This window comes from Sparus aurata, chromosome 13 (assembly GCF_900880675.1).
Source record: "Sparus aurata chromosome 13, fSpaAur1.1, whole genome shotgun sequence".
Classification (NCBI taxonomy): Eukaryota; Metazoa; Chordata; class Actinopteri; order Spariformes; family Sparidae; genus Sparus; species Sparus aurata.
The window spans coordinates 17,727,126-17,754,178 of NC_044199.1; the positions used below are offsets into that span (position 1 = coordinate 17,727,126).

The 27,053-nt window shown below is 39.4% G+C and overlaps 1 protein-coding gene across 2 annotated transcripts; it reads right to left on the reverse strand.

Annotated features, from left to right (window-relative positions):
• Positions 1-15: 15 nt before the first annotated feature.
• Positions 16-26,817, reverse strand: slc8a2a (solute carrier family 8 member 2a). 2 transcript variants are annotated; one of them, XM_030437230.1, is made up of 14 exons: positions 26,674-26,817; positions 11,949-12,362; positions 11,076-11,213; positions 10,661-10,888; positions 10,302-10,580; positions 9,222-9,656; positions 8,423-8,784; positions 6,878-6,981; positions 6,287-6,304; positions 5,084-5,196; positions 4,722-4,745; positions 3,963-4,062; positions 1,455-1,718; positions 16-1,263 (listed from the first exon to the last, which is right to left on the reverse strand). In XM_030437230.1, the coding sequence occupies exons 2-14, from the start codon at positions 12,294-12,296 to the stop codon at positions 887-889; spliced, it is 2,790 nt and encodes a 929-aa protein (XP_030293090.1). In that variant the 5' UTR covers positions 12,297-12,362; positions 26,674-26,817; the 3' UTR covers positions 16-886. The 2 variants fall into 2 exon arrangements, with proteins under 2 accessions (XP_030293090.1, XP_030293091.1); XM_030437231.1 differs by lacking the exons at positions 4,722-4,745; positions 6,287-6,304.
• Positions 26,818-27,053: the final 236 nt, after the last annotated feature.

Genomic DNA, 27,053 nt, shown 5'->3' on the forward strand with positions numbered 1-27,053 from the left:
ATCAATCTGTGCTCAGTGGGTTTTTTTTTTTTTTTTTCAGAGTTAAATACTTTCTTCTGATTGGCTAGCAGTTTTATTCAAAATTGTACACCAAGACAACTCAAACACTTCCAGTCAACAGTTTAACTATTGATCTAAACTGGTGCGCAAAAACTGGAGGTAACCATAGTAACAGCACTTTTGCTTTACACTACATTAGCCATTAACTCTAACTGGACAAACGGACCAAATTGTGGATTAATGCTTACTGACAACACCAAACTTTGGGAATTGGAGCTTCTACTCTTGCCTGTGACAAGTGGCCTTTGTATAAGCTGATACACTAAGTTGTGTCCTGATATACATTAATTACAGTCTGTGCTGCAATAACACAAAGCACAGTGATATTCTGCAAACATTATTCTCATGTACCAGCTATGTATCATCAGTTACATTGCTCATCTAGGTAAAAGCAGCTGTCATTGATTTTATGACTACATTAGGGTCGGCTAATCTGACCCAGCCTTTGTAAGCGTGAGGAGAAACAAGACGAAATTCAGGTTACGATCCTTCAGGCATCAGGCCAGTGTCAAGCAAAATCCAGTGACTTCACAAAGTACATGCTGACCATTTATCAAAAACAGTCACTACATGTTATTCAGTCTGCTTCATTTATCATTACTGTCCCAATCAATTCTACTGACTGGAACTGTCCTGCAGTGGATGTGACATAAAGATGTGAATGTGCAAGTCTAGAGTATGTATATATTTTTTCATGAACCATGGCAGCAGTTGTCAAGTGATGATAGGTCTTCTCAGTGGTAGTTACTGTAACAGTACTGTACCAGTAAATGTCCTTGTGATGTGTTAGTTATTGTGCAGTTATTACTTTCCCAGCTGTGCTCTCTCAGAAGCCCTGTATATGGCAATAGGCCTCCAAGCTGGAGAAGAGGACGTAGAGGAACCAGAGTCCAAAGAGAAGCAGTGAGGTGAGGACTTTGGTGGTCCGCGGGCCTCCCAGTTCGCCGCCTATGGACGGCCTCCGGCGTAGCATCAGCAGTCCCATAGAGAAGAAGGCAAAAATGGTGAAGAGTGTGACGGAGAAGGCCAGTGAGCCGGGGTCCACACGGAAGACCTTACCATTGACTTCCCAATATACGGCAGCCACAGACCAGGCCACCCCGATGCCCAAAAACACATTAACAGCATTGCTCCCTGTCACATTTCCAATACATGCATCTGCATACTGGTCCTGGGTGGCAGCCACTTTACTAGCAAAGGTATCTGGAAAAAAAGAGTGAAGTTAGAGCACAGAGAGTTCAATACTTTATCCGACACAAGACCCTTTCAGTGCTTCTTACCCTGGCTAAGACTTCTGAAATAAATTGAACTGACATTATTATTCCATTACTTTTTTTGCCTCCCAATTGGGTATTGACTTTCTATTGCAAAAACTTAGACTGTCAATCACTTACCAGGAAGTGAGGTCCCCAGTGCTACAAAGACAACCGCAGTGACAGTGTCTCTAAGGCCGACAGTGCAGCCAAAATGGGAAGCAAGGTCTCCAATAAGGGCTGTCAAGAAACCAATGGCAGAGATTGACACTATGAAGCATGCCCAGCCATTCCAGTAGTCAGTGGGTGGGATGCAAGCAAACACAATCTTCCAGAAAATGCACACTATGTGCAAGAAATAGTCGCAGCAGTTGGGACTTCGCTGCTCCTCCTCATCTCCATCACCTGTTTAAAGAAGAAACAGTGAAGATAAATCATACAAAGCAGCAATTTGGTATAGCAACATTTTGGGCCAAGCAGCAGAAAACTTGTTTTGTAAAATTAATCTGTTAAGAGGAAAGTTGTAACCCCATGCTGTCATATATTCAGTTTCATTATTGTGTAGATCAGCTGTTTTCTTTTTGTGTGTGTTTTTTTTTACATCTCATGTCCTTTGATTTCTTTGATATGTGTTGTAAACTAGTATTCTCACTTTATGTTTAATTTTCACCTGTTCTGACATGCGGAGCGCCCTTAGTGCTCATTAGCTACCTAGCAACTGACTGACAGGTCAAGGGTCCTGGGGTAGGTTTTGCCATTTTCATTGTTAATAATCTATTATTCTAATGTAAGGATACATTTTCAAAATGGCCTCTGTAGTCTTGGCCTTATATTTAAAGGTGCAATATGTGAGAATTGGCTGCTTGTCAAATATTCCAAACAAATAGGGGACAGCATATCGCCAGAGTAACAAATAGCTTTGTAGCTGCCATTAGCTAGTAAGCTCAGTTAACAGTGCAGCCGGCGGTCATATTAGCGGATTGTGCCTGGCTGGGAGCTCAGAGCACCGGGGATTGTTGATGTTTTCTGTCACCTATGCTACTATTGAGATACAAAGTGGCAAGGGGCTAGGTGGTTAACATGCTAACTTCATTAGATATCTCTGCAAGACACAACATAGATGTGTTTGATATCACATCAAAACCGTTATTTCTTCACATCCTGTTAATAATTGTGGTGCATTTTTGAATGTTTTTTTTTTTACTTTGTTTATTGAGCTTTTTTCTCAACAAAACAAAGAAATACAGAAACACTCAGAACAGAAATCCCACCCCAAAAAGTAAATATATAAAGGTGGATGAATAACAGGCAACGACGGTCGGTATAGTGACAGCGATAGAGACAGCGATGATGAGAGTTGAGAGATTTGTGACATTTAGCGTGTTTGGAGTGTATAGTTAGCGTGTTATGTAGTGTTTGGTGTAGTGTGTTTAGTGTGTTGTGGAGTCGTTTTTTTGTTTAATGAGTCAAAACAATGAGGAGACTGCTGAATGAGCATTGCCTGCATTTAAATGTAATAAGTTACAAATAACTTTGTAAATGTTTTAAATTTAGGCACATATTTAGCAAACAACAATTTATATTTGCATTATAAGTAATAAAAAAGGTTTGTTAAACATATTTGTGGTTTTCACAGTAAAAAAATCTAACTTCTTCTACTCGGATTTTATGTTTTTTTGTGATTTTAGGTCCATTGTGTTAATACAGTATGTCAAAATAAAAAAATAACTGTACAGTCACACATGTGAGGTTGTGCTGAAAATAATGACACCAAGTAAATATTTTTTAAGGTGAAATATAATGGCAAACTCAAAAATAGTCAAAAACGGCCAATTATACCCTGGAATATCGGATTTCACAACAAACCTAAATATCCTTGACGTCCCACCTTCAAACACAGCCTCATTTGGCCATCCATGAAAAAGCTACTTAACCTCCCACTTTTCTGTAGGAATACATTTTTCTTACGGGCACTGCACTAGTAATGATAAAAATAGATGAGTAAATCTAGAGACAATGCATGTTAAATTTGTTGTAAGAGAGGACATATATACACATGATGAGAGAGACAGCATCTTACAAAAACAAACAAACAAATAAACAAACAAGCAAACAAACATAAAAAACATTAGAAAAGTACAGTACATACAGAGTAAAATCCAAGAGGGTTATTTTTGAATGTTTTAAACTTAAATTCTTACATATTCTTACAACTGGCTTATTATCTTCTCATCTAACTCTCCTTCAGGAAGCACATGAGCATAACATTTGGACGAGCATGTAACCCCCCATTTACCACAACCTCTTGTTTTCACACGTTTCGTGAGCTTTAGATGAGTGATACTGAACTATTGTTTTAAATTTGTGAATTACACAAAACTTGTGAATGTCTACCTAATGTAGCGCATTAGAAGAAATTCCTTCCCTATTCATTGTTAGCGTCCTTAGCCATATTGTGAATCCTGTTCATGGTCCATCAGACATATATCCAACACAAAGTCTCAAAAATAGGAAACAAAAAGTTTTTTTTAATATTAATTTAAATTTCCACAACTATGCCTCTGATCAATACTCTTAATTTCATAGATCCACAAAAACAATGAATATAATAAGAACACATAACAACATAGCAACATAACAGCCACTGACCTGCACTAACTGTGAAGGCTTCAATGAACTGCTCTCTCCACGAGTGAGTGCCAATAACTGAAGCCAGATTTGTGTCCCTCAGGAGTTTGTCCACTGTGCTCTGTAATTCCACATTAAATAGGTCAATAATGGGACAGAGGTAGACATAGCTCATAATAGTAGACACAGAACAGATAGGTTTACATTTCTGTCGGAGAAAATACTATCTATTCAAGCACTTTTGGAGGCTGGTTTGAAGGTCAAATTGATCATTTGATCTCTTCTGAGTAAACAAAGTAAATAAGGTTTTTTCATTTGAAAATATTCTTTCTTCTTGCTTTTCTACCGCCAAACGGTATAGGTTTGGGGTATAAAGACCTAAAACTTAATACATCTTGTCTATCGTCTTCTTTTCCTTCTTTTATGAGGCTGTTTGCAGATACTCATTTACATATAGTATCTGAAAATGAAAAAAGATTAAAAAGGCTAAAACTAATCTCAAAAGGTCTATCTTTTCATAGACTAGTTGATGCAGACTAGGCCCAGTGTGAAATATTTACAGTACATCCACATGGCTTCACTGTTCTGCTGCAGAATTCCAATTAAACTTAGAACAAAGTGACCCAAACATTTAATACACCACACACATGAATAAATACACTCTGACTTGTTTGCAACTTCAATTAAGATTAGCAAAGATTAAAATAGAGAGTATAATAACAGTTTAATGAGAAAATAAGATAAGACAAGACACACTCAGCATGCAGGTAGAAACTGTACCTGGTCTAGTACTCCATTGGGAGTCTGATGTGTAAGAGGGTGCAAGGCAGTTAATTCATTTAAACACAAACACTTCAACATGCTTACAACACAGTTTTTTTTTTTGTCTGCAATAACGCAGAGCAATGATATGTGCAAATGTCTGTTTGAAGAAACTCCAATTATTTAGATTTAGTCTATAAACATGCAGTCATAATAATGAGTTGAAACTTTCCTTTTAGCTGTGTTTGTTCAACTGATGGTAGTTAAAACTGTGGTATTTCCTGATGAACTTGAAATACACCTGTTGATCCCTTGTATTTGGAGATCCATTTGTCAGAGTACAGAGTTGTTTTAATGTCGCCTATCAGCCAGTTACACACCTTAAACTCACAGGACTCCTCTATGATGACTTCTAGCCTGCTGTGCTCCCCCAGGATGGGTTTGCCCATCTCAGAGATCCTCCGGGCTTCCTCTTCCTCAGGTGTGGGGTTGCCTGTCCAGGATCAGAGATATTTTATTATCAAGCCTTTAGAATATCATGTTGTCTACAAAACACACATGCATCCAAAACCTTAGCATAGGATACAGGCCCACACCTAAAGCATAAAGATGAAGAAACCATTCCACACTCTGCACACACTTTCAAAGTACGTTAAAGGTGTTGTGTGTAGCATTTAGAGAGGATCTTGCTTCCATTATTTGGTGTCTTTCCTGTTGAAACAGGGACCCAATAGGATTTTTTTCCAAACCCCATTCATAGTCTCATGGTCCTATGACTTTAAAAATATGACTGGCATAACTTGAAGAGGTTTGTGCACAGCTACCACTGCCTGCAAGTTTCTGATCAGGAAAAATGGCTATAATCCCAAAATGCCTGGGCATATCCTGTTGACAGACCCCAACCGCAGCAATGGTACTGGCCCTACCTCAGAGGCGGTCATACGCCATAGCCAAAGATGCACTTAAGTCCCCATCCAACCAATACAAGCAGCTTGCTGCACAGTGACAACACCCAGTGATCATATTTAACCAATAAGCAATTAACAATTAACCAGCATAATAATATTCTGATAAATATATTACAGCAAAAAAACTATAAAAAGGATAAATGGAGTAGAATAGCAGTCTGAATTGAATTCAGTAGAGCACATATCAAGGCGCAACAGTCCCCTTTCAATCAATCAAGCCTAATCCAATACCATATAAAACAATTTTTATTTTGATCCTCCCAGGTTTTTTTTTTCATCAAGATTCATGCATTGTCTCAAGATCCATGCATTGTCTTCTGACAAATAAACTAAAAAAAATGAAAAATGTCCTTTTTCAGGAAGTTAAAGAAAGTAAGAAAAAAATTACTTGAGTCATCTCTTTATCTGGATCCGTACTACAAGTAAATGGTGTCCATTCTGTGCCAAGATCCACCATTAATCCAAATTTTGTGAAAATCTGTTCAGTAGTTTTTGTTTATTTATTTATTTTACAGTCATTCATGCCCTAGGCTGTCATTTCACAGTAATTTGTTGGTATTAAAAATACTGCACATCGCACCTTTAACACCAAAACCTGCACGAAAATTTTCTTACCCTGGTTTAGCAGTAAAGCTGTGAATACAGACAGACAATAATTCAAATCAATATAACATCTCTATTCCCAGTGTCGAATACATTAGAGTGACTTGAGAGAATCTAAAATGCAATCTAAACCTAAAACAGAAACAGAACTGAAAACACTGTTATCCCTTCCACTCTCACCTGATGAATTACATTTCTTTACATTACAAACTAATGTAATTGATTTTTATGGCCTCCACTAATGAGCACATATCCAATTCCCGCACCATCCTTTTAACACATTAATGTTACAGGGAACAGGCAACTAAAGGATACTAAATTCATAATTGGCTGCAGTGCCTATGCTGCACTGAAACAGAGACTGAGTGAATGGCAGCGTGTAATCTTCGGTTACTGACTGTGACGCAGGTGGCCAGCATTCAGCCACCTGTGCTACTGTTGTTATTGTTTTTGTTGTGATACTTGATCTTGGATTCTTCTGCCATCCACTTGGAGTGTATTATTTTATTGTTAGTGTAAATGACCAAATTTTCTTTGACAATCAATGGATATTCATTACCATAATCATCAATCATCAGCCGACATTAAAGCTTGCACACTTACCAGAGAGTCCTCGCTTCAGCCATTTGGGGTCCTCGAGCACAATGAAGAAGTTTTCCTGCTTCTCGTACTCCTCCACATTTATAATGCGCACTTTTAAGGCCTGACTGGAGATATGTAAGCATGCACACACCCACAGACACACACATACAGTATATATTTATAATTATATAACAAAGAATTAAGTACTGTTAAATACAGTGAACTTTAAGGTGCATAAATACACAATACCCCACATCTTAAACCAAAGGTCTACCATCTAAATCACAACGCAAATTAAAGTGACCTAAATAATTCATCACAATGGAACAATGGAATTAAATAATGCAGACTGAAACAGAGTGTGCGCTTGCTTCTCAATGTGCCAAAGATATACAGCTAAACTAAAAGACACATTACCTTGCTTAATCAATGTCTGTATAGTTCATTAGTGAAATACTTTGAAGACTTCCCGGCAGATTGGAAGGAGAGTACATATGTAAAGACAGCATAATGGACCCAGCTGAAAAAAAGATCAAATAACAGGGCTACACCCCATTATACTTCTTCATTACATACAATATACACATTTTCACCCATTACTGTGCAGCATCTGTTGAAGGGTTATGTTACATGACAATCTTAACCTAAGTGTACAATTAGTCCATGTTCAAACACAGCTTATATAACGTGAAAATTTAATGGGAAAATGATCTGTCAGCTTACATGGGGTGACTGGAGGTTCCCACACCTGATCGGTGACGGGATTATCTTTGGGTGTCAAGTCATCAGGTAATTCTGTCTAATAGGACCTACTCCACTTGGAGTGGGTGACTGAGAACCCATCGTAATCTTTCAGTGAGGTTCAGGTGCCCCTTTCCTAAACTAAGCACTAATAGGCCAAATTAAAAGCATTGAGGGTGCTGTGTGTCAACACTGCGAGAGAACAGAAGTCTTCTTGTTCACTGTCTTAGGTGTTTTTAAAAATTTAATTTACTTGCATTTGAGTAGCATTTGTGAAATTACCAGGAAACCATTTACCCTTTTCAAAACAGGAAATTATGTATTTTTGCCAAATTTTAAAGATGAATGTCATTGGTAAGAACTACTGTGCTTGGGATTGACTCTCAGATACCTAAAAGGGGAGTCAGAAAGTACAGAGACAGGCTAACGTGTTGTTGGTTTTGGTCTTTACATGGCCTTGGTTGACATAGGCAATCTTTTAGAGCTGCAACAATCAAACAGTCTAATCAACTTGTCCACCATTAAATTGATTGATGACTATTTTGATAAACGATTTATCGGTTTAAGTAATATTTTGGGGAAAACAATTGAAAAAACAATTGAAAGATTAATCAACAATAAAAATGATGATGTTGCAACCCTACAATGGTATCATATTACCAGCTCTTGATAATGTAAAATCCTTGTTTTAATGTATATCATGTTTAAGAGTGGGAAGATGCAACCTAACTGGAAAGGAACAGATTGATGTTCATGTTCAGGAAATGTATCAGACTCAAAAAATTGTCAATCCCAGCAGGAGTCTGCTTGACAACTGTGCCTCACCTGGTCTTTTCATTAGTGAATTCCAGCTCCCCTCTGGTCTCCTCATAGTCCACCCCGGCCTTGGCACTGCCATCCTCTGTATGGTAGGGCACAGCAACGGTGCCCCTGGAGCCTGAGTTCCTCACCACTGTCACCATCAGAGTGCCTGTGCTCTCGCTCACCCGCAGCACTCGCTGGCCAAAGGTGAAGATGCCAGCATGGTCATCGTCCAAGATAGTGATGGTGGCAAGCAGCGGCTCCACTAGTCTACCCTTGGGTGGACTCCCTGTCCCTTCATTTCTACCTTCTTCTAACCTCAGGTTCTTGAGACGCACAAAGAAATGCTCATCCTCCTCAAAGATGTCGTCATCCAAGATGCCCACCTGAAGAGCACATTGTATGAGTATTGTATGGTCAAACTCCTCATGTATAGTCCTTTACTCCATATTACTATTCTGGGCTCCCATAAATATAAGTGGCATGATCACTATTACAGTCTGAAATCATTAAAAATTCACACAAACTAAGAGAACATTGTATTGAAGGCACATAGATGGCATATAGATTTCTCTGTGTCGCTTGTTGAGCCCAGATGGATGAGCCAGCTTTGGTGTGTTTACTAACAGGAACTGACCTGGAAATTAAGCCCTTAGTATAGTTTAGCAACATCATCTGCATAATTTGTTTACTGTATATTTTCTGTATCTTGGATATTTTGACAGTTAGCGGTGAAGAATAACTGGAAACAGAGTGGAATAACAAATTCCTTTACGTTGAGTAAAATGGCTACTTTTCACTGCCAAATTTTTCCCATGCTCACCTTGATTTCTTTGCGGGTCTCTCCTGGCTTAAACACCAGGGTTCCCTCACTGAATTCATAGTCTGCGCCGGCATTGGCAGAGCCATTTTCTGTACAATAATCCACATAAAACGTGTTCTGGCCTGTGCCCCCATCAAGGATCACCCCCATGCTCATAGTGCCACAGTTCTCTGTGCACTGGTACTGGGCACTTTCAAAACAAATGTGCGAGCATGTGGCCATGTCAGCATCCTGGCCTGCTGAGCGACGAGCATGCTCAGCAGCATGTTTCTTTAATATGTTGCCGGCACCAATCATCATGCGTGTTGCCTGAACCCGGTAGAAGGCACGACTCTTCTTCTTATGGACCAGGGCAGAGTAATTGGCCATCTCAATCAGCTGGTCCAGGTCTTTGTCTGGGTGTTTCTCCTTCAGGTCCTTCAGGATGCGGACCACCTGTCCAAGAGGAAACCAGTTTTAACACAACATGTTTATTGCAATGTACATGTACTGCCAAATGTTCTGTAAAAATGCTCTTGAAAACATCAACTGCTTCAGATCTTCCTTAGTAGTGGCAGCTACAACAGAAGTTTTGTGACTACACCAGTTGTGTGCAAAGGGTTTGGTGTGATGATAAGACATAGCTTAGTTCATACTGACAAGAGTGTTGGTGTGTCTTGGGACAATACTTTTAAAAAGTGCAATTTGCAGAGTAATGCAGTGATCTTTCTCAAGGAAACTTTAGAACCGCCTACCGCTCATCTTCGTACTGGTCAACATCCTGCTGTTAAGACTCCTGCTGTCTGCACTCCTGCCAGTCAGACTCCTGCTGGGATTGAACCCTGCTAGCCTGGTATTCTCTTTAAATTCCCATTAAACAGGGATGTACCCCTGCGAGTAGCTTTCTTCCTTTAGTCCTTTCTTTTAAAAAACACTACAGATGTATTTCTGCCCAAACCTTTTAATATAAGGAGCTCTAATTACTTTATAACAAATAAATGCCAAGTCTGAACTCAAAGGCAAAATAGGTATGATTTCACATAATTTAATCTCAAGTGTGTGTGTCTACAAGAGCATTTCTCCCTGAGTCACTTGTCTTACCTCGTCGTTTTTTTGATCTAGTTCATTGCCCGTCTGCACAGAGACTGTCACACTGGAGGAGTTTCCAGGGCACGAACTCCCATCTGACAACTTTCCATCCATGATCACATCAATGCCTTTGGGCGCAAGGTCACCTTCCATTTCCACCACAATGCCATGCCTCTTGTCAGCACGGTAACGCTTGTGCATGTATTTGTAGAAGAGCAGACGGCGGTCAGCAATCCAAGCCAAGATCACACACACCGGAAAATAAAGCAGCGTCACGGCAGCCTCCCAAACCTGGTAATACAGGCAGTATGAGGTTTATCTGATTTACACATTGATTTATTAGAAGTGAATATACAGTCAACAAAACACACCTCTACAATCCCAGGTGAGATGACAGCCAGTATGAGGTAGAGCCAAATGTAGGCAAAAATACTCCAGAAAGCCGTTATAAAAAACACTCGCAGGTGCTTGATCTTGCGAGACTCTCCCTCAGGGATGACCCAGACACACAGACCGATTATCACAAACATATTGAAGGCAGCGCTGCCCACTATAGTGCCTGGGCCGAGCTCCCCTGCATCGAAGTTGTGCCCACACACCTGAGAAACATTCAATGAACAGACACAGAACAAAGTCACATAAAAAAAACTCAAAAAAAGTCTAAGCAGTTCATGCATGTTTTTAAAAATGTAAGAAAGGAAAAGAAAAAAACACATTTACAGCTAAAGACACATTTTTTTTTTCTTTGATCGGATATGTTAAAAGCATATCATGGGTAGTTTGTACCTCAATGACAGAAAGCAGGATCTCAGGCGCTGAGGAGCCGAGGGCCATGAGTGTGAGGTTGGAGACAGTCTCATTCCAGACTCTCACTGTCGTCACGGTCGTTTCACCATTCGGTTTGGTGATGGTCACCTCTTTCTCCTACAAGGACACAAGTTTGTGAAAATGTGAACAGTGTTTTCATTAATTAATTAATTGTACACAAGTTCAGTTATTTGAATCACTTTAAATGTCACAGTATGACAATGTTCAAAACACCAGATATAATACAGTTGAGAAGATTGTACAGTTGCAGTTTCCACTGTATTCAAAAGAACAGGAAACATAGAGAGATTCCAGGATTTGTGATGCATCTTTTTTCAGTGTCTACTTTTCTCAAAGGCCTGAACAGAGAGAACCAACACTGGGTGAGGTCTTTGCTGAACAGTTTATGTCCAGTTTTAATGAAGTGTGCTTAAATTTGGGTTAACGAGACAATTTATCTTGTCTTAGTTCAGTAAAATAGAGAAACTGTCATATATTTCTATTGGGTAAGGAAAATATGTGTAGGAATAATAGACATTTTGTGAATTAAACCAACTCTGGCTAGCTGGATAGCATGCTAACATAAATTATTACACACCATTTACATCGTGCATCTTTAATATATTTAAGAATTTCTGCAATCAAGCTTATATAACTCTTGCTGACCAGCAGCCACTGTGGGATAATGACACAATGACTCTCCCAAGAATCCCTCACATCCACCACAAACCGAGAAAGTAGAATGGGACCGACCAACTAATCATTGACAAAGTAAGAATGTAACATCAAAGCTCTGTATCAAATTAAGTATGACTGCATTTTACTGCTTATAAATATGAAGTTCAACAATACCTGAGAGGTGATGACTTCGATGGATGCCATGAAGCGGTCTGCGATGATAGACACACCCAGGAACATGTACATGAGACAGACAAAGTAGATGACTGCCCTCCCTGCCTGCTCCCCCACTGGAGGTTTGTCTGGCATCCACACTGGCAGCAGGATACCAGGTCTACACACTACAACGTCCGCACACGTCCGCTTGCCAGACCCCGTAGTGTTGCCAGAGGACTGAGGCTGCTCGGGGCCAGACGCTCGCTCCACAACCTGGGGCCTGGAAGAGGTACATGGATGTGCCAGGAGGAGGAGGGAGAGGAGGAGGAATAAGAGTGGGGAAAGGTGAAAGGGGAGGGGTCCCATGATGTCCCTGCGTCAGGAGGGTCTGGGAGTCACTGGGGGAGACACTCGTTGGGTCAGAGGACTCTCCTGAGGAACAGAGGAAACAATGGGGTGTAACAGATTTACAGTTTATGTCTACCTTATTTCTGTCTAGAGAATCTTTCACTTTTACACAGCGGTCTGCCTGGTTTTGGTCCAGCACACTGGCTCAGGCTGAAATATTTCAACAACTACTGGATGGATTCTGGATTATTTTTATTGTTTTTTTTTTTGTTTTTGTTTTTTACAAATACAAATTATGATCATAATACTTATATGATCCTCTGACTTCTGGCCACATCATCTGGTCAAACTTTAATTTGTCGAGTACTTTGGGACATGACCAAATACCTGCGAAACTAATGGCAATTCTATCAGCCTCAGCTGTACATAGTGCAACATTAGCATTTTGCTCAATGTACCATACTGCTTAAGAACTGCCTCAGTAAACAGACTCTTAGAGCCAATCCCAATACACCTCTGGGCCTCTTCCACTTAGCCCTACCTCTCTGTTTTGGACATAAAACCTAGGGGTGTTGTGTCCTGATCCTTGTTAGGGTAGGGTGAAGTGTTTGGGCAACATTGCCCTCCCAAAATTGTTATTGCTGATTTGTGAATGACAGTCAGACATTTTGACATATTTCAAAGTTGCATTCCCAACCTTTAATGCCATATGACACCCAAAATTTAACTCAAGTCCAGCAGTGAAATTGCTGCACTTGATACCGCTCCCTTAACATCAGTGCAGACTGGCAGTGTAAGAGCACAAGCCGCTATTAGCCTATAAAGCACCAATAGTGGCCAGGTAGTGAAGCAGTGTTGTTTTTTATTTGATGACTTGATTGATAGCGTGAAGTTGTGAACTAATTGTGAGCTTCCATGCTTTTCAGTCTCCATCAGATGAGTTACACATGCCATTATGATCATAATGTCAGGATTGCCACAGTAACACAAAAGATATTACCACAGCTGAAGACGGCATATTGGAAAATGCCCGGCCGTTTCTGTTCACGGACACCCAATCAGCAACAATTGATGGGGTATTAGGGTCTTGAAGCGCCGTCCCATTTCATAGAGGGGGATTTAAACAGCTGCTTCTTGTTACTCTGTTCTGAGGGGCAAGCGGCTACTTAAAAACGCAAGGTAATGGAAACGAGATAGCCTAGTCTAGTTAAGTTACACATAACATGTAATGATGTAAAATTTTAAAACAATATTGACATGCGTGCAAAAGAGTTTCAGGCAGTAGCCTATTTTGTTGTTTAAAAAAAGCTATTGAAGTGCGAACAAACATTTAAGGGAGCCAATGTGAGGTCTAACACTACTGTAAAGGGATTTATTTTCAAATGTAGAGCACCTCAGCTTTCTGTGTAAAGATACACCGTCGACAAAAGTATGTAGATGTAAAACAACTCTGCACAAGGAGTGAAAAACCGAAGGTCCTTCTCAGAGCACCATCTCTTCATCCTGCAAAACTGATAATCAGCCACATGCTGATTCGCGGATGTCTTTGTTGGACAGTGCAGCACAGTAAGCCAGAATGCAGTTTGTTTTGTTTTACACCTAGACACCAACACAAAGGCGTGTTATTAGCGGTTAAAAGTAAACTGACCCAACAGAGTGATCTTAACAGCATATCAAAATGACCCCAGAGAAACTAAAGCCAGGTTGTTAAGCCATGCAGATCACGTGGTTCTTATTCTCTGGCACTAATCAGTGAGCACAGGTGGTAAGAATGACTACGTGCTAATTCATGACTCAGGCAGTCTTTTACTAGCAGAAGCATTGTCTCAACACGTTCATGCTGTGATGACACTACTTGAAAACAAATTTGCAAACTTATAAAGAGTCAAAATCCAGACTATAGTCAGACAGACAGTTTATTTATCTCAGCTAATGTTGACACACAGTGAGAGGAACCTTAACCTGTCACTCTGTGACACCCACTCTGTGTGTGTGTGTGTGTGTGTGTGTGTGTGTGTGTGTGTGTGTGTGTGTGTGTGTGTGCATGCGTGTGTGTGTGTTATTTATTGGCCATTACAGGTCTTATAACTAATCACTGGGTTGTAATGTTACCAAGCATTACACTGTTCTCAAATATCTGTCTTACAGCCCTGTCAAAGATTTACTTTGATACAGTTCAAAAACAGTTATAGGTATACTATGCAGGATCTCCCCCACAAAAAATGCATAGACACATACAAAAATAAACATCACCTATGACTCATTAGAAGTGTGTGACTGTATCTGTGTCTGCAGAGACTCCTAACCACTGCCTGTTTATCTTTACTATTTTGCTACGTTTGGGACATTTCTGATGGGTTAGCTGGAAAGCCACTAACCCAAAGCATCAGTATTTGATGACCTAGGAGTGAAACTCAACAATCTTCCTCTAGAATAATTTACTCTTCGAATGGTGTGATAACAAACAGCAATTGTCTTATCCTGCATAGTCTGCCTTTAATTACTATCCACTGTCAATTTCTGAGGCTGATTCTTTAGCCTTAAAGATGTTGTTTGATACAAACCCTATTTTGATACAAAGTTTTCATCTTTTCTTCTACAGCTAAATCTGCCACTTAAATCCCTCAATTTACAATTGACAACACAAAGTGTAATACATGTCTGAGTCATGATGATTTTTCCCAGAAACCTCCAATTGTTTTTATATTTATCTATTTGTTTTTAGTAACTATACTTTATCTTCCTCATGTATAATTAATGTGCGTTATGATCATTAAGTGTTTTTCGACTAAAGGAAGGCTTAACAATGTCAAAGCAGGGACGGGACAGTCACATAGTAACGTCTACCAGGCAGATTACACAGTGAGCTCATCTGAGGATGTACTGGTGTGAGTGGAGCAGGGTGGTAGAAAGCTTTCAGTCTCTCTGTGCTCCTCCCAGGCCCACCACCTCCACTCCCCCTGTACAGGTGACACTGCACTATTGTGCAGCGTGAGTTGAAACAGATACTGGGGTGCTGCATCTTTGATGCAGCCTGAGCTCTGCCAGCTCATTATGGAGTTGTGATTCAGAAACACAGCACAGAGGGCCCGCCGCATCGCATTTCACTTTCCAAGGCCTGCTATGGTTACCACGACCTCAGACAGAGGGCCACCTTACACTAGTGAGTGCTGGGGCGGGGGGCAAAAATAACTTCCTCAACGTTCATTTTTGGACAACAATAGTGCACTAATAACAAAGTGACCATAAAATACATCTTCCTTCCAAAACAATTCTAAATATGGTGGCCCTATTAAACGTATTAAAATATCATTATATGTAATGACAGCACCAGCTTGCTTGTACAACAAAAGCCAACTCTTTCATTTAAAACACACATACAAACATGTTCACATAACACACCAATTAATCAAAAAGCATATGTGTGATCAAATGCTTCAACATTTTTAAAGTGCATCAGTAAAAGTTAACTAGCATCTTGTATTACATATTTGTTTTAATATGTGTAACATGCTTAAGGTCCAAATCCAGATTTGCTCTGTAGGGCTACAGAGGACAACATGTGAGTGCCAGATAATCAAGAAGCCAGTGCTGGAAGAGCTGGATGCATTATTGATTAATGCATTCACCTAAATATAGCAGGATATCGCTTCCTTTCATGTCACCTACGAGCAGCACTGTAAACATCATTCAGTAGAGGAGCTGGGTGGATTCATCAGCCAGACATAAAGAGAGTACTTCCTAGTCTCTCCAGTTGAGATGGAGTAAATAGAGAGATAAATGGCTCAATTACTGCCACTCGTACAAAGATCAGAGCTTTCGTCTGCAGTACCATTTATTAAGGTAAACTCTCTTTGATTTGACTCAACAGAGCATTTAAATGTGTGTTACTTCAAAAAAGGATGAAAAAGCTTTAAATGTGTTACACATTCATGTTAAAAGTTGAGACAAGTGCACAGCATAAGGCACAAAGCCTTGGTTATTGCTGGTCATTGGGGGTCCCGGGGTGTTGACAGATCTGTGGTCTGCTTGGCCTCTCAGCACACAGGGACAGAGAGCTGGGTGGCAGCTCATCTCCCCTTACTGCCTCTGACACGGCTGCTATCATTCAGCACCACCGATAAGTGATTGCCTGGGGTTATCTTACACTGATAAGAGTGTCAACAAAAAAGGGAGTTAGCACCTTCAACAGTTTAATATTTCCTGCCTGTACCCTGACATGGGGTACTGTCAGATGAAGGATGCTCCTTTTGACAAGCACAGCACTCGGGTGAGGCAGAGAATGAGCATTCAAGCGTCAATAATAGGAAATTAATGTGATTTCATTTAAACTTGACATAAAACACAACATTGCTCCAGATGTTCAACTGCAGAGAAAAGTTAGTGACTCAAATGTTTTTAGTGCAGATGAACCAGTGGATGACATCCTTTCTAATATGGCTTCGAGCATACCTGTCAGATTCTGTGGCATGATAGGCAGCTTAACTTTTGTTACCTCAAGGATTTTTTATTTATTTATCAAAACAATCTTTTGAAAGTGAAAGTGTGCAAAGACACAAAAAAGAGACAAGGGCAGAGAATGAAATTCAATGCATGAAAACAAACGAACAAAATCAAAAGAAAAAAGAAACACGACACAGTTCATAAAGTAGTATCCGATGTATCTTCAAGATTTAACAGAAGGGCCTGATAACTCAATATAATATAGGTGGTATAATACAGGTTTAGAGGGTGGCACATGTGTGCAGTTACACTGGCACATCTTCAAGATTTGCAACAATTAATCAATTGTGTTTTTTTTAAATAAAAAATAAAAGTCAAAATTCTCTGATTCCAGCATTTTAAATGTAAATGTTTTCTGTTTCCTCCTCCTCCAGACAGTCAACTAAATATCTTTGGGTTGATGACAAAACGAAACATTTCACCATGTTCTGCCATTTTTTAGACCTAATCCATTAATTTCATAACAATTGCCACCTTGAACAGGCTGTGAAAAGGGGCTTTTGATTTGGACTTGCAGCTGAGTAATGTGTGATTAAACCTATGAGCCATGTTTTTGCAAGAGAATTTGGAGAATTCCAAAGACAGTTGAATTTGGTCCACTGCCACAGTTGATTTAGAGGCAAGGACCTGAAATGTGTCATGTTAACACACACACCCTTTCTCGATCACCAGTCCATCACTGGTGGGAAGAAACAGCATTGACTGCACAGCTTGAACATTAACTGTCTGCAGATTGACACAGATCACCTTTCCTGGATGTAAGCTCTTTGCACACAGATGCACAGATAATAAATGTTGTATATGCACAGGTAACATACCATGCGTCCATTTCACAGAAAGCCAATCCAAGCCAGCGTTACTCTTAAGCACAGAGAAGCCCCATGTATAGCATTTATTTAGCTGTCTACAAACAAACAGGTTCATTTTAAATCCCAAGAGTGACTCCATTGTCATTCACAGCTTTGTGGAAACATCTTCCGCTGGCTGCTACCACAAGATGCCATCTAAGACGATAATAATGAATGCATCAGTGGATGAAGTATCTTCAGACTTTACAACCCAAAGCTCATCAATGCATCAAGACGAAAAAACAAACATCTTAGCTACACATAAATACCAAGGAACCTTTGTGTTCACAACTAGATGTTAGAATACTGTGAAGGAAATGCAGTTTATCTGTGTGGTTATAAATCACCTGGTGCCACTCATTTCTCCCTATAACATTATTGATACACAAATTAATATTATTGACAACATACTGTCATCTGGTCAAGTTGAGATGGTGAACATGGTACAAAACATCTGTCAATCACAAGTGAGGGAAATATTTGGCAGCTAAATGCTCAAATGTTCACCAGTTAGTCTCTAACTGTGTTTGTCTGCTGCTCGGTGCTCAACCAGCTGTACTGCTGCTGCTGGAAACCTGGTGGATAAGGGCTGCTGTAAAACCAAAATAAATGAGCTGAATGATGCTAAAACACTCTGCAGAATCAGGTCATAATTCTCTCTGGGTTCATTTAAACGATCAATATCAAGATATTAGTTATAACAGTTCTAAATAATTTTGAAGGTGAAAAGAAATACTATTTCCATTAAAGGTGTAATGTGTAGGATTTAGGGGGTGTATTGGCATAAATTGGATATAATAATTAAGAATAATAATAATGCAATTTCTCTGTCTTGTTGTTGTGTTGTTTTGTGTTTCCGCGCTTTTTATATCTACAGAGGGAGCGGCTCCCCTTCAACAGAGTCCGCAATGTTGCACAGCCTTGTTACTATAGTAGCCCAGAACAGACAAACCAAACACTGGCTCTGGAGAGGTTTTTTCATTATTTTTTTGCAAATATGTGTATATTTCTGTGTACGTGATCAGTCAGGGTTTGCCAGAGAGGACACCCCTAACCTTGCTAATTAATAAGCAAAGTGTTAGTCTATCCTAAGTTCTTTTATTTATTATTACTGAATGGTTGTATCTATATGTGCAATCTTAATTATAAGTTAATTCTTCCATCTGATATCACCTACAGGAATCTGATATCATTTTGTTAATATTCAAGACAAGGATTATCACAACATTCTTAATCTGCTGCTGTTCATCAGCACTAGTATCATGAGCAGAGAAAGCTGGGAATAGAGGGTTAAATGGTAATTTATTCATTTTGGGCTGCATGTTTGGTGCTGAGTTGTAACTGCTACTTACTGGTGGTATTTGTGTTATTGTCTATTATGTTAGTCCTTCTGCTTCTACCCTGTTTGTTCTAAAATGTTGTTTTTTTTCCATTATCCAAAGAATTGTAAACATTTTTGGGACTTTAAAGGTGCTACAAAGTGTTTTGGAAGTCTTTTTCATGGTTATGAGACATACCACTGGTACAAATTCATGCCACTCGGACATTGCACCAAAGCAAATTCATTCAACAGATGTTTTCCCTTCAGTCTTATGGACCACAGCTCCAAGCAAATTTTCCTATAGGTTCCGTTTTTAATTTGAGCAAAAAAGTATGAAAGAATTAAGTAAAGCGCAACAATGTTTGTTATGTTGAAGTTGCACACAAATCAAGACAGTTAGACAGTCTCTCTGTTTAACTGTCTCTCTGTTTGCAGTTCAAGTAAAGAAAGGAAAGAGATCCATCCCTTTAATAAGTAACACAGGGCTTTGGCTCGCTGCTATGGGCCTGTCAATGAACCCAATGAATCAGAGTGTAAGACAATCCACCAGTCTCCACACAGTCATACAGACAGACGGACAGACTGGGCCAAACCACTAATGTGGCATTAAAGGTATCTCACGCAGGCTTCATTGTAAACAAACATGACTTTTTTGTATCCAACATTTCCCATTTTTTACCAAATAACGTTGGATTACCTTAACCTTAAATAATACAGATGGTCAGAATGCGACTTAAGGGCTGCACTGTGCCAATACTATTTTCATCTTAGTGTTTCAATGTGGATGAAAATGGATGATAGAATAGACCAAATCTGTCACCAAGAAAAGTAACACTTTCTGTCTCTAATTCTTTTCCTAGGATTTAACTGTTTTAGTAGGAATAACTAGGACACTCTGTGTCAATGTAGAAAAAAAGGGCTTCTAAAGCCTTAAAAAACACGAAGAAAGATATGTGAGTGTAGAGCAGAAGCTGTAAGTCATTAATACTCATCTTTTCAAATTAAGTCATACAACATTTTTATGTATAAGGGCTCTTAACCTTTAGTGCAAGTATATACAAAGCAGACCAGGGGTTGTTAAAGAGTTATCCAGTTAAGTTGTTTTCATTCAAGGAAACTTTCCACAAAGCGTAATCTCTGCAAATGTTTAAACAACCTTTAAACATGTGTGTTGTCCCACACAAGCAAGATATGTTAGTCACTGGATACAGGAGTGAATGCAAGAATGCACTTATTTTGAAAGACTGAAGAGTCTTCAACTGTGTGGATCCAGTGATGCTTAAAAGACAATTGCAAACGACTTTAACCTTAACTTTTCAGAAAGTGACCTACAGAAAAGGTTAAACTTCTGCAGTAGTAACTCTCAAAGCCTCTCAAAGAGCTGTACTATATCTCTGCACTGTGTGAAGTAACTCAGAATATAAATTAACTGCACCAGCTCAATCAGTACCCATGTGGAATTAATTGGTTTTGGAGAAGCACATGCAGACGTAATGGCGGAAAGATAACCCAAGTGGTGCACAGTCTCTGTTCCCCTTGTATGCACTGGGTCAATATTACCATCAATCTGGACAGCAGCAGTGCAAGCTCGACTGAGCACAAGGTTTAGTTTACAGCACGGTGGGCACGCTGCCATACTGTTCAGTTCCTCATGTATGGTGATCTACTTTCAGTCAGCACAGTTCAGCTCCATTTCTCTGGCCTGCTTATGTATAGTCCAATGGTGAATTTTCAATGTCTGCTACATTGAAAAATCACTGCGAAGTTCTTGCACAGAATAATACCTGATGAAGGCCTGAAGCTTTACCTAGAATTGCACTCAGGACAGCGCATACCTCTGCCAGGGTCCCGCAGCCCCCTTTAATTCAATCAAGCCTAATCCAAGATCCACCTCAATAGCCCTGTGCCATTCTAAATCTTAAACCACTCATAACTGCTTAATCATAATATAAGATCACCAGATCTCGGATTTGTATTAATATTAATTTGTATTATTCATCGAGATACATTAAAATGTTGAAAACTGCCTCACAATCCTGCACTGTAAAAGAAAGTGAGAAAAAAATCCTAGATACATACACCCTTTGTCTGGATTCACACGAAAATGAATGGAGTCTATTCTGGGCAGAGACCCATCCTCCATCCAAGTTTTGTGAAAAATACATTCAGTAGTTTTTTGTGTAATCCTGCTGACAAACCAACAAACAAACAAATGGACACAGGTGAAAACATATAGTAACCTCATTGGTGGAGGTACTAGAGTGAGTGACTGACTACAAATGTTTTGTTCATTAACTACAATGAACTTGAGTAAGTAAAAGTACAGAAACTAAATATAATTTCTATTTTGTGCAAGTCTTGCCCTCTGGTGAAAAGCACGTACTACACTCTCCAATCGTCAGCAACATGAAGCATTCACATTGTCCTGTGAAGACGAAAAAAACAGACAAATGTGACTCCAACAGTATTCAGGATGATTTTCTGTGGACTAATGAACACTGCCTTCTTATGAAGCATTAGCAGTGCCATGAATTAAAAACCAAATCATCAGAAATAATGTGACTGTTGAATTTTTTTCTTAGCAACATAACTCTTAAAAACCATAATAGATAGTTTATACTCCGATGATGATGAAGCATGGTAGCTTTGATAGACATTTACATGTTTGAAAATTGTGACTGACAATGCTCATTAGGAAGAGGTCAATACACTTTGATAGCCTACTAATTGGCCCATAAGCTTACAAGATAAATTTTGGACACCAGTTACAGATTAAATCCGATTTCCTGAATCCCATTTAGAGCAATTGAGCTATTGTTCATTCTCTTTTTTTCATTTCTAAAATCAATATATTTAGGCTATAGACTAAAGAAGACATTTGAGGATGCTGTATTGTGCTTTGGGAAACACTGGTTGACATTTCTCACCATTTTCTGACACTGATGTTATCTTAAACCATCTCATGGTATATATTTTCATACCAACAAATGCTACTTCATCCTGGGGTGATTTCATGTTTACCATGAATTATACATCGTGAGATTTCAGAAAACACCACTTGAAACCTCAGGGCTAGTAGGGGGGTCAATGTATCTCTTCCTCTCTAATCAGCTTGACTCTGGGGTAAACAATCCATTTGACATCTCTAAGCCGTTCTCTTCTCTCATTTCTTCCCATCTGGTGAGAACGTTACACACTTCCTTTTCTGAAGATTTCTCCACGTGTGCCTCAGCCAGGGTCATCGTACAGGAAGAGGTGGGTGGACAGTGAGAGGCCGCATGGGGCCGGAGGTGAGGTGGACAGAAACGGATTGGCAGACAAACGAGTGACAGCCAGCAGACAGCGGCTCCTGAGGTTTCCATTACCTGAGACACCCTGCTCAGCCACTGTCACCTTAGAAGGAGCAGCATTCTCAACTTCAGCATGACCCCTGATTGGGACGCTAGTTATGCAATATTCAGGATACTGTCAGAAACTTCAATAACTAACTCAATATATATGGATGCACAATACGTTGTTTTTTTTCAGCCAGTAACTGATAATTACCTGCTTCTAATGGCCAATACCGAAAGGATAACTGACTTCACACATGACTTGTAGACTTTTTCCCTCCTTTCTGAATCCTTGTGGAACATGTGTTGTGCAAATTACAACTCTTCTCACTGTAATCACAAACCAACTTTAAAGGTGCATACCACCACCTACTGTATCTCAGTGTATAGGTCCCGCGCTTGTTAAGTCAATGAAAGCAATTTGGTTTCCTAGCATCAGCTCTATTACATACAGAAAGATCCAAATAAAAAGCAGACAATATACATTTCCCAAAATCGGGCAGCTAAGTTATTGGTCTGTGCATCCCTAAGGATATACAAACACATACTGCACACTCTGTTCTGTTCTCTGTTCTTATTTCGAAAAAAGGACTTTACAGTACATTATTTTTCGAGGTAGTTGTGGGTTAAGAGTTGGGCTTTCAGTGCAATGTAAATCAATGGCAACAAAGTAGGAAAAGGAGCATTGCACCACTAAAGTGAGGGCATTCAAGGGCATAGCATGTGCATGACAGAAATAATACCTGATTTTTTGCTTAAATCTATATATCATTGTGTACTGTATTATTTGATTACTGTCTTATTTCTGTTTCGAAAAACAAAAACTGTTGTGAGAGACAAATGGCCATGCAATTTTATACATCTCTAGTGTTGTGTCAGACATATGTAATTGTACCATTAAAATGTACAAGTCATGCATGAGAGAGGTGATATGACAATCTAAGGGTGTCAGCTGTATAAACACTAATCTCTGAAACTTTGTGGGTTTTTTTCCATTGTGACTCAATTAGGAGAAAATCTCTACTTATAACTCAGTTCAAGTTAACATATTGGGTGACATCACAAGGTGGAAAAACCCACTGAATAACAAAGATGACAGCAAGGAAAAGGCAACAAACAACTAACTAATTTCCATTTAAAACATTTTCATGGTGCCTTTTATTCTTCACACTTATCGTTTGGATTCTGGGCAACGATCTAGTTCAGACCAACAACATGTTAACAAAATGTGCAGAGGCAGCCAGCAGGCCTGAACACACAATAGACTAGGGAGTCAATGAAAACAAAACAGACCCCCACAGGCACCATCTCTCCTCTCTCACAGACATACAGTAGCAGAGAGGCTGCTAAATACTATCTATACACTGCTGTAACCTCAAGCTATATAATGTCTGTTAACAAACCACAAACAAAACTGTGACTGAGAGCTGTGACATAGAACTACAATATTTATCTGATCCTTATGTATGTGGCAGGGGCTTTTGGCCTTCATGAGTCATTAATGTAAATTATAAATCAATGACAAAATGAGGTACAGTAATCTAATTCTCTCAGGGTAAAGGAGACCCAACTGGATGAAAAGGTTTCAGCAGGAGAGTCTGATCGACTCCACAGTTGTACTGACCGAACGCGGGGGAAATGTGAGAGAAACGTAAGGTGTAGTATAGCCCTGTGTCTTGTGGCACCTGGGATTGCACACATATCGGTGCCTGCATACAATGCTGCAGCATTGGTTTACCTGAGCCGGCACATACGTGGGGGAGGTTGTGGTTGCATTTCAGGATAAGTGTCAGTGAGCTTTAGTGGTGGACTGCTTGGATTTAGCTTCTGCACCGCAACACATATTGTCTTCCTTGTGTTTAAATGCCTCCAAAGACACGACAACAACTGCATACCTCAAACAACTTGCAAATAGGGCTGCAGCTTGTGATTCTTTTAAATATGGATAAACCTGCTAATTAGAGCTGCACAATACCTTCAAAAATGATATTGCAATTATTTTATTGGACTGCAATTGAGATTTGATTTATGATTATTGGGAACGATCATTTTTGCCCCACAATTTCCAATTTTTCACTGAAAAACCTTTAATGTCACCACAAACATGTTTTCTTACATCTGGAGAACAGGCTTTGTGTACCATGACTTCTCTGCAACCATACAGCACTTCATTATATTGCTGTTGTGTCAAACATTTTACCTTTATCAAAAAGTGCGATTCTTTGTAGATATTGTACTTAGCCATATTGCAATTCTGCATACTTGTTTTACATACAATTAATTGTGCAGCCCTGCTAATTATTTTCTTGGTTGTCTCATAAGAAAACTGCATATTTATGGCCAATTTTGGCTAGCTCGTTGTATTGGTATTGGCATTTATGTTGTCCGATTTGTCCCAATATGATAACTTCTTTTTTTTATTGTTCACGAACATGATGCAGTAAGTGTCTGAGGTACTTTATAATGATTTCCCAGTAAAGTTTACTGTTTCCAAGCACTGAGGTCATTTTTGACGAAAAGTTTATTGTTAATCTGTAAAATATCCTGCCTCAAAGGTACTTACCTTTGATAAGCACATTTGACGGATCATTGCAAAAAATGTGTGTTCAGGTATATAGCTGATATGTTGATACTCTGAAATGTCCTCTAAAGCACTTGATAAATGCTGGGACTCAGGAACAAAACCAAATATCACAATATTGTTGATCGAATACATTCATATGCATGTTGCAACAATACTGTAGGCATGGCTTTTGGTATTTTCACAACATATTAAAACAGTGAGATTATTGAAGTATGTCGATGAAATGACTAAGTGGGTAAAGACATATAGTATTAGAACAAGTGGAACAGTCGGGAAAGTTCAGAAAATACATCACTGTAATGCAGCCTTTAAATACGGGAAAAGAAACACGCCCTTTCACAATATCATGATATCCAAACGTAAGACCATATATAGTCTCATATCATCATATAACTAATATCACAATATAACTAATATCACAATTATAATATAATCTTTATATATAACCCATTATTGTGGATAAATAACTTGAAATAAACTCTGCTTTAGTGTTCTGGGTTTTTTTTGCTTGTTCTGTGGTGCTGAAATGACCCCAAGTTCACTGTACATGTGCCTCAACGGCATGTATGAGTTAAAATATGCAAAAACCATAAGAGTGATCATGGTGTCTTTTTGTATTCATATCTGAAAAGTGATATATGGGTTATCGTGTGCGTAATCAAATATAATGGACAGGCACTGGGGTTGAATCTGCAGTCAACGCCTCCTGTCTCACATCACCAACTCTTAACACGCCTGTGGGCAGCCAGGACTGTCGTGGACACAAGAGATAGGCGAGCGGGACGCTGTATGTGGTGCTGCCAATCTGCTAAATGAATGATGCTTTTATGTCAGCTAAATGTCAGCTCTGAAGTTCAGAACCTCATCAGAAAATGTCAGAGCCAAAGCACAGTGATCTTTCAAAATAAAATCAATAGGACCTTCTAAGTGTCCAGAAGGAATTCACAAACATCAATATACAATCCTTTACATCCTTGACTTAAAAGTTCTAATCTAAATGTTTATCTCTTCCTTCAACTAGAAGAAAAGGGTTAGAGCAGGCTTAGGGTTAGGCAGACACAGCCAAGCAGGGCATTGTTGATTAGTTCCAGACATGGACTGTCATATGTGCATGCAAGTGAAGCTGCAGCAGGATACATGTGGTTTTATCCCATCAAACAAATGATGCATGTTGTGCCAGAGCCAGGAAAGCTGCCAGTGATGATCCACATTAGTGTTTCCAGTTGAGGTATATTGAAACACATGGTATAGATTTTAAACCAAATTCATCTAACCATGTCGTATTTCAGTGTGCTGTGCCAGTAAATTGACTACTACAACTTTCAATGTATGTATTTGGGGTGTTTTGTTGTTCTTGTTTTATTACCAAGGAGTAGCCTATAGTAGAGATTCAAATGGTCCCCAGCAACATTTAATAGTTTCAACTCACAAAGATTTTAATTCTTAATGATTAGATTGTATTTATGACATTGTTTAACCGACGTCATACCTGTACAATATGTGCTCCCTTGCTGAATGAGGATTCGTTGAGACAGTAGCTAGCCTATATTTACAATGCCACTCTTAGCCACATTTCTTTATTGTAAAGTTTAAAAAAGCTGCTGCTCTGAGTAATAGTGTAGTTAAAAGTCAATAGACAGGTCCATAGGCTATACATTGGAGCGGTGGTCGTTGACCTATTTAATATCAGTATGTTATCAATCAAAACTACAGACTGTCACCAGGGCGTAGCCTTTAGCAGTGTACCAAAAGAACAAGTTTAACGCTACACCTGTTCCCTGTATCCCCCCTTCCCATCGTCTCTTACCTTTTGGTTTATGGCACAGCTCCACCAAAGGTTGGCATTGCTTCTGAAAGTCTGGAAACACACGCCTGGTAAAACTATCCCCGTCTCGACACACAGCTGGACTCACAGAGTGAACTTTCCCGTTAACTCACATCGCCGTTCACTAACGGCGCTGCTGATGCTGCGAGCGCACGCGGCGGATGACGTGACGCGTTCAGTGTCTCCTCCCAAGTTCGCGTTTCGGACATTGTGAAAATTTGAAAGCGACTTGTATACGCGGATTTAAGAATTTCTGGTCGGAAACTACGGCTTTTTAGAAATGTGTCCATTTGCTGTCCATACAGTATTCTGTTAATTTAAACGCCAGACAGCATTTTGTTTTGCTAGTCTTTGTGATGTGT